Here is an 8,779-nt window from a genome sequence, read left to right as displayed (position 1 = left end):
TTATAGCTCGGGTGAAAAGATCGTTAAGTGCTATACAAAACTGGAATTTTGATGTAGAGATTGTGAAATATAGAAATTGTGGATTGCTTTGCAAAGTTGGGCTGAATGAATATATGGATATTGTGGCCCAATAGCTAGAACAACAAGATTAATAGGGGATATCCACAAGCGTTATTAGGAACCCTAATTGGCGAAAATATATATAACTCGCATCGCTTGCTGTGATGTAGAGATTGTGAAATATATATAGAAATTGTGGATTGCTTTGCAAAGTTGGGCTGAATGAATATATGGATATTGTGGCCCAATAGCTAGAACAACAAGATTAATAGCGGATATCCACAAGCGTTATTAGGAACCCTAATTGGCGAAAATATATATAATTCTCATCTCTTGCCGTCACCGAAGCCGCAAAGAAAGAGAGTGAGATAGATACAGGAAAAAGAAATGGAGAGCTCCTCATTCGACTCTTCACCTTCATCAACAGATGAATATTATATGAATACACCTATTCAAGATGATGTTTCATCTGCTGATCCATCTGATCCATCTGTGGAAGAAACAAGCGGATCAGCAGAAGCTCAAATCGGAGGACGTGAGAGCATCGGAAATGGAACTCTAGAAGGAGGAGGCCGGACCCGAGGAGGATTACAATCTCCGGGAGGAGGAGTCCAGACCCGAGGAGAAGGAGGAGGCAGGACCGGAGGAGGATTGGTAATGCGAGGAGTTCGAGCCGCAAGACGGAGGCGTTACGATTTAACCAGAAGTCCCTTTGTATTCACATCTATTGAAGACGGCGATTTATTTGATAATTCATTTATAGAAGGAAGAAGAGCGCAAGTCCGAGGACGAGGGCGTGGACGAGGTCGACCGCGTGGCAGCGGACGAGGTCGACCTCGTGGTAGCGGGCGAGGTCGTGGGAGAGGAAGAAGGCACGAGGAAGATGAAGAAGCAGCAGCAGCAACAATGGTGGTTAGAAGTGCAGATACTGAGGGAACAATAAGTGGAAATATTGCAACCCTTGAAAACACTAATATGTTGGATTGCTGTATTTGTCTCGAAGCTCTTAACATCCCTGTCTACCAGGTCTCTCCCTGTCCTCCCTCCCTTCCCCTATGTTATCAAGCAATTTTAGTCTTTAGGTTCTTGTTTTATGGTATATTTCTAGCTGTTGACCTTGAAGTAGTATTTCAATGGTCAATTATAGTCAGATGAGGGGGTCTTCTGGTTAGGGGCAAAGGAAAACTAATTTACCAGCTGATAACATGGGTTTAACTCTAAATTTAGGCATGATGTTTTAAAATGTTGCAGTGTTGTTGCCACCAAAGCCAAAAAATTAAGGTCATTGAGGGCTAGAGGATTAAAAAATGGCATACTGGATAGATTTGTTATTTGTACTCCATTGCTCCTAACAGATTCTTCAATAAGTGTCTCTTGTGGGCGTGCCAATTATAGGTGCATAGGACTGCCACCCATATGTAGAGCCCTTGAGGTCAACAATCTGTATTTGTTGTTACTATTTGGGATGCCGCTGGGAAATATTTATAAAGTTATAACAAACTAATTTCTTTGATAATATATAGTTATAAACTAATGACTGAGAGGTGTAAATTATAGTCTAGTTTATCTGAAGTCTGTAATTTTTACATTCATAGAGTTTGGTTGTAGCAATGTGCAGATACTAGAATAATACTAGGATTCTAATGTTCACTTTGCAAATATTAGTATGAAATATGCAAAGTCTAGCATAATGCTACATAAGTTTGACAGGTTTGGTCCATGAACGGTTGACATGTTTAGTTGCAAAAGCCTGACACAACTTTTTCTACTTGTTTGCCGAGTAGTTTTTGACTTCATTATTATTGTTCCAAATTATTCATTACAATCTTGTCATAGTTTCTTTCTTTGAATTAACTTTCTAGAGTAATTTTGCAAAATTTTGCTGCTTGTGTTATACAAATATCACAACATATCATGACCTTTCGACCTTTTTATACATATATGGTAACTTGACTGCATTCTGTATATTATTCTAGTAAAATATAAAACCTTGAGAAACTTACCATTCCTTGCAATTCTAAGCTTCATTTCATTTGCATTGTTTACTAAATGAAATATGTGGTGTATAATCTCTTACATTTTTAGCTTGTTGAAATACATTGTAGTGCGTCAAGGGTCACATTTCCTGTTCTATATGTCGCAACAACCATAAAAACAAATGCCCTACTTGCTGTTTGCCGATTGATTATATTCGTAACTATGGATTGGAGGAGGTTCTTGAAGCAGTTAAAATCACTTGTCCGAATAGCAAGTATGGATGCAAAGAAAAAGTGACATACAGCATGAAACGTGAGCATATGGGATCTTGCGCCTATGAAGCTTGTTATTGTCCTCTTCCTGGCTGTGGTTTTGATGGTTCCTACAAGGATTTATATCTGCACTTTTCCAGCAAGCACCCAGCATCAGCCACACGCTTCACGTTTGACTCTTCTTTTTCTGTTCATGTAAGTGGAAATACGGAGTACAAATTCCTTCAAGAGAATAACCACACACTTTTCATCCTTAATTACAGTGTTCAGGAAATTGGAGGTGTTGCTAATATAATCTGTATGGGCCCGAGCTGTTTACAAAATGAGTATTCATATGAAGTGGAAGCACGTAACCGAGACACCTCCTCCAATTTTATTACTTTATTGGTACCCAGACTGCCAAAATGGAAGGAGGACCTTCCTGAGAGAGCCGGTCTTGTGGTCCAAAATGTTTTCTTTGGTCCTTCATGGGATCGCAAAATTCAGGTTTGCATCCGTAGAAAAGGTGAAAATTGACTTGAAAAGCAGTTCAGCCAGTTTTCAAGTCATTATGATGGTGCGTACGCCATGACTTCCATATTCAAGGTTTATACAGAGGACATCGAGAGGCACTGTTGAGAGGAAGATCTCTGGCATTTTTTTTATTGTCAACCCCTTCCCTAGAAATTTAAGATAATCGTTTGTTAGTCAAAAGGATTATCTCTAGTTTTGCAAACTATATATGTTTGATGTTTGTGATATCAAATATTATTTGGGATGTATGTTTTGATGATTTTAGCTAATGGTCAAAGATTGTCTTCTTTTTTATACATCCAATGCCTATAATTTTTTTTTTATAAATCCAATTTGTCAAAGAATGAAAACATTGAAATATGTTTTTTGACGTTGGGGTTTCTTGCTACATTTGTGATATCATACCCGACTGTCAATGAAATCGGATCAGCCATGATTCATATCCTGATCCATTTATTTTAGGGGATATTCGAATTTGGATTTCAATCGTAAAATTTCACTATCTAGGTAATACTATGGAGATGCAACATGATTCTAATAACTCGAAAATGTATTGTGATTAATGCTATGCTGGAGACTGAAGTACTTTCTTTGCAGATTTTCTTTACAACAATTCGTGTTCGTGTCTTCCAAACTTTTATTTACTTTTAATATAAAGTATATTTTTAAATATATTATTATATTTTATAAATCTGGATGAGATTATAATGACAAATTTAATTATTATTTAACTAAACTATAATTAGGTAATATAATATTTATTGTACATTTATATATACATATACATTATTATCATATATACTATTAAAATATATTTTTTTTAATCGGTATAACGGCCTCAAGATAAAAAAGAATAATTTACAATTTTCATCCACGCAAAAACAAAAATATATCATTGATTCGCGTTAAAATAAAATTTAAAGAAAACTAAATATAATTAATTATATTTGGTTGGAATATTATACATGTGTTAAAGAAAAAATATTAAATAATATTAGTCTGATTTCAAAAATTATAGTATTGATACCGAGTTAAAAAAAGTAATATATAATATTCAACTAGACTAAAAAACTATTTTACAATTGATCCAAACTTTAAAAAAATTTAAATTAAAATTTAATTCTACATACTGTAATAAAATAATAAATAATATTTATCCGGTTTAAAAAAAAAATTATATTATTGATCTGGGATATAAAATTTAAAATCAAATTAAAAATAATTATATCTTTTCTTCTATGTCTATATTATCTATAATATTTAAAATAACCGTGGATCACACCAGTACTCTTATTTAGGCACAAAGAAATTTAATTAATAAAATTATAAATACAAATAAAATATAATAATAATTTTTTAAAATAACCGTGCATCGTACGGATTATAGGCTAGTTTATAATAATATTTAACGTGCAATAGTTTCATTAATAGATTAATTTTCGTACTGTATCTATACAAATAAAAAAGAATTATAACATATACACACTATTCATCTAGCCTTAAATAAAATAGCACTATTTATCCCGGCTAAAATAAAAAAATAAAAACGAACTAAATATATATCTATCTAGGTTACGTTATAATAGACGAAATATTGAAAGTTTAGTTGTCGGTCCGTACGAAAATTAATTAGTTGCTGTTACTTAATTGAAATAAAAAATATTAAAGATGAAGTATGATCACCTGTATTTTGGTCATACTATAAATTTATAATTACCTTTAACATAAAATAATATTATTATTGGATTAATATTCAGAATAGAATTATGTAAATACAAATAAAGGTAAATCTGTTTTTAAAGTCCTCGGGCCTAAACAAAATAAGATATATTATTCACATGAGCCAAAAAATATAATATTGAATTTGTGTAAAACAAAATAAAATCAAAATATAATTGTTGATAGGCATAATGTCCCGGAAAAATGTAATAATATACACTATTCATTCGGGCTTATCCTAGATAAATTAAAATTAAAAATAAAATAAAAATTAAATATAGTTTGTTGGATCTGTTGCATTAGCCTAATACAAAATAATAAATGCTACTAACGTGGTTAAAATATTACATTATTGAATCAGACTAAAATAAAATTAAAAATTAAAAGATAATTCGTTGGGCAATATAATGATATCGAGTTAAAACAAAGTAATATATTCTACTCATCCGTGCTCAAACAAAATTATATTCGACCAGAGCTAAATAATTAAAAGAATTAAATATATTACTTGAATTTTGTTAATACAATTGGGTTATTTAACTACAAATTTATTCTATATCTATAATATCCATACTATTTTATTAAAATGAAACTAGAGATTATTTGTTAGTTTGTATAATAGCATCATACTAAATCAAAATCATATAAACTATTCAACCGAGCTAAAAAATTATACAAGTAATTCAAGACAAAATAATGGTTAAAATCCAACATTAATTACACCAGCTAAAACAAATATTACATAACTTATTCCGGGCTAAAATAATGTAATAAGATTTGAACAAATTTCACTTATTTAAATTTTCAACTCAAAATAATCTTTTTTTAAAAATATTAAAATATGAAAATAATGAAAGAGTGCCCAAAATACGCCACTTTTCACCTTGAACTGCCCAAAATGCCCAGATGCGCGCGAACCGCCCAAAATACCCATGGAATATGTATTTAAGGGATGCATATTCAACCTTCTAAAATTTAATAACGAATACGCATGATGCGTATTCACTTTTTCTTTTACAAAGAATAGGCATGTTGAACATGCGTATCTTATGTTAAATTTTTTAAAACTGAATACGCATCCCCCACATGCTTATTCAGTTGGTGTTTTGGGCAGAACATTCCGCCAATCGGCATTTTGGGCAAATCTCCCTAAATGGTGGGTATTTTGATTTTTCGCTCAAATGAAATCATGCATGTCACGTGTTTTAAACTAGTACTATAAATATATGTTATATTAAAAAATATATATATAGTTCACTAGTCTCTAGATACATGTCAATTTTACGTTTTTACTAGTCAGTTTGACTATATTTTGACTATAATTATATGACTAAAAAAATTAAAAATTTATATCATCGAAAATTAGATCTAAAATATTTTAAAATATAACTTTTAGTTTTTGAATAAAATAATGATATTTTTTAATAGATAGTAAAAAATTAGTCAATTTAACTTAAAAAAACAAAAATAAACTTATATTTAAACACGAAGAGAGTAAATTATATTCGGGCGATCTGGACTGGTTTTACTATGAGAATCATATGAATGTTGTTCTCACCCCATATTTAAACAGGAAAAAGTTTATTATCCTTCACCGGCACATTCCACATTAGACGGGACGGGGCGACCCCATTTGAATTAATTAGGGGCGGGTTTCTCATTTTTTTCATGCGGTTGGCAAGTTATTAAAAGAAAAAGTGAATAGCATTACATCCAAATGAAAAAGTGAAAAAGTGAATAGCATTAATTAGGAGTGTATTGAATTACATCCAATAGCATTAATGTTAATCTTCCCTGTGTGGAACCTCAACTGATATGCAAAATATATACACTCCTAGACGAACATGAACTCAAGTTATATTCAACTGAGCTGACCAGATTACTAGATAACTTAAAAGGTAAATGAAACCTCCTCCTAACCGTAAACCTTACAAAAGCAAACTTAAATTTCACCTAGCACTAGGTGAACTTGATCATTATATAAGGAATATGTAATATCTTGACGGTGGATCCAAATTTTTTTTAGTAAGTATGCTCGAGTACACAACTCAACTTCCACAAAATACTACAAGAAAACAAGGCTAAATACAACCGTATTTATATGCAACCGTATACGGTCGAATTTAGCCTTGCAAAAGAATAGAGGGAATTTTCCCGCTAGCGAATTTCGTACTAAATTCAACCGATTTCGGTCGAATTATTTTTAAAAATGGCGGAAAATTTCTGGAAAAAATATAGAATAAAATTTACACGAAATTTATATTTTAGTTATTGCAAAAAAAGATTATTATGGTAGCTACATATTTATCGTTCAATTAATCATTATAGTTTGAGTTTCTAAAATTTATTTTAAAAAAGAAAATCAAATATATTTATTTTTTTTTTAAAATTTTTGTCATATCACTAAAATATAAAGATCTTGACATCCGTACGGTTAGATCATTCATTAATATTTTTAAAAATATCGAAACATCAATATGGGATTAAACACTAGTTAAAAGTACGGGTCAAATTACTAGTTGACTGTTAAAAAAGTAAATCAAATATATTTATTTTTTTCTAAAATTTTTGTCTTATCACTAAAATATACAGATCTTGACATCCGTACAGTTGGATTATTCATTTATATTTTTAAAAATATTGAATCATCAATATGGGATTAAACATTAGTTAGAAGTACATGTCAAATTACTAGTTGACTGTTAAAAAAGAAAACCAAATATATTTATTTTTTCTAAAATTTCTGTCATATCTTTAAAATATACAGATCTTGACATCCGTACGGTTGGATCATTCATTAATATTTTTAAAAATATCGAATCATCAATATGGGATTAAATAGTAGTTAGAAGTACGGGTCAAATTACTAGTTGATTGTTAAAAAACCAAACCAAATATATTTATTTTTTTCTAAAATTTTTGTCATATCACTAAAATATACTGATCTTGACATCCGTACGGTTGGATCATTTATTAATATGTTTAAAACTATCGAATCATCAATATGTGATTAAACACAAGTTAGAAGTACGAGTCAAATTACTAGTTGACTGTTAAAAAAGCAAAACAAATATATTTATTTTCTTCTAAATTTTTTGTCATATCACTAAAATATACAGATCTTGACATCCGTACGGTTGGATCATTCATTAATATTTTTAAAAATATCAAATCATCAATATGAGATTAAACACTAGTTAGAAGTACGGGTCAAATTACTAATTGACTGTTAAAAAGAAAACCAAATATATTTATTTTTTTCTAAAATTTTTGTCATATCACTAAAATATAAAGATATTGACATCTGTACGGTTGAATCATTCATTAATATTTTTAAAAATATTGAATCATCAATATGGGATTAAACACTAGTTAGAAGTACGAGTCAAATTACCAGTACTTCTTACTAGAACTTAGTCTAATACTGATGTTTCAATTTTTAAAAAATATTTATGAATGATCCAAACTTATAGATGTCAAGATCTATATATTTTACTGATATGATAAAAAAATTATAAAAAAATAAATATATTTTATTTGTTATTTTAAAAGTTAAAATGTCTAAATATTTTAGTGATATGATAAAAAATTTAGAAATAAAAATATATCTGGTTTTCTATTTATTTATTCTAAATAAATAAATTTTAAAAAATTATTATATTCTTAAGAAAAATATTAATTAATTATAATATTTATATCCTAGAAATATAACAAATTATTTAAAAAATACATAAATGTACACTACTTAACAAATTATATAAAAAATACATAAATGCCACTACTTAATTTCGCCCCCTCCCCCTCCGCACCCCCCACTCCAGACTCTTGTCTTCCCGAGAATCAATGGTTTAAAAAAGTGAAATGGCAGCTGCTCCGGCACTGGAAACAGCAGGAAGTCGAGAAGGGTCAGCGAAATCAATAGTTTCTGATCAGATTTCTCAGGCCATTCAATCTACTTCCAATCTTCTCCAACTCATGCTCCATTCTTCTCCAACTCATGCTCGTCTTTTCGCAAGTAGAAGAACAAACAAGCTTCCCCTGCTTTTCCGCACAAACTCACAGCCCCTTCCCCTTTCATTTTATTTAGTATAAAAGCTTCGTTTAATTTTATTGGTTTATATAATATGTTGCTCGATCATGTTTTAATTGAAGTTTCGTGTTAGCCAGAATTTTGGCGCCGGAGTTTGGACGGATATTATGTTACGGTGTTTGTTTGAATTTTATCTTAGCATGATGGA

At 30.3% G+C, this 8,779-nt stretch overlaps 1 protein-coding gene across 1 annotated transcript; it reads left to right on the top strand.

Moving 5' to 3' along the window:
• The first annotated feature begins 237 nt into the window (after window positions 1-237).
• Window positions 238-3,064, top strand: LOC141700920 (E3 ubiquitin-protein ligase SINA-like 2). Its single transcript, XM_074504570.1, has 2 exons — window positions 238-1,086; window positions 2,166-3,064. The coding sequence occupies exons 1-2, from the start codon at window positions 448-450 to the stop codon at window positions 2,823-2,825; spliced, it is 1,299 nt and encodes a 432-aa protein (XP_074360671.1). The 5' UTR covers window positions 238-447; the 3' UTR covers window positions 2,826-3,064.
• Window positions 3,065-8,779: the final 5,715 nt, after the last annotated feature.

Source organism: Apium graveolens, unplaced genomic scaffold (assembly GCF_009905375.1).
Source record: "Apium graveolens cultivar Ventura unplaced genomic scaffold, ASM990537v1 ctg3091, whole genome shotgun sequence".
In the NCBI taxonomy this organism is placed as follows: domain Eukaryota; kingdom Viridiplantae; phylum Streptophyta; class Magnoliopsida; order Apiales; family Apiaceae; genus Apium; species Apium graveolens.
Note: the sequence above shows the minus strand (reverse complement) of the source record. Positions and strands in the feature narration are given on the sequence as shown.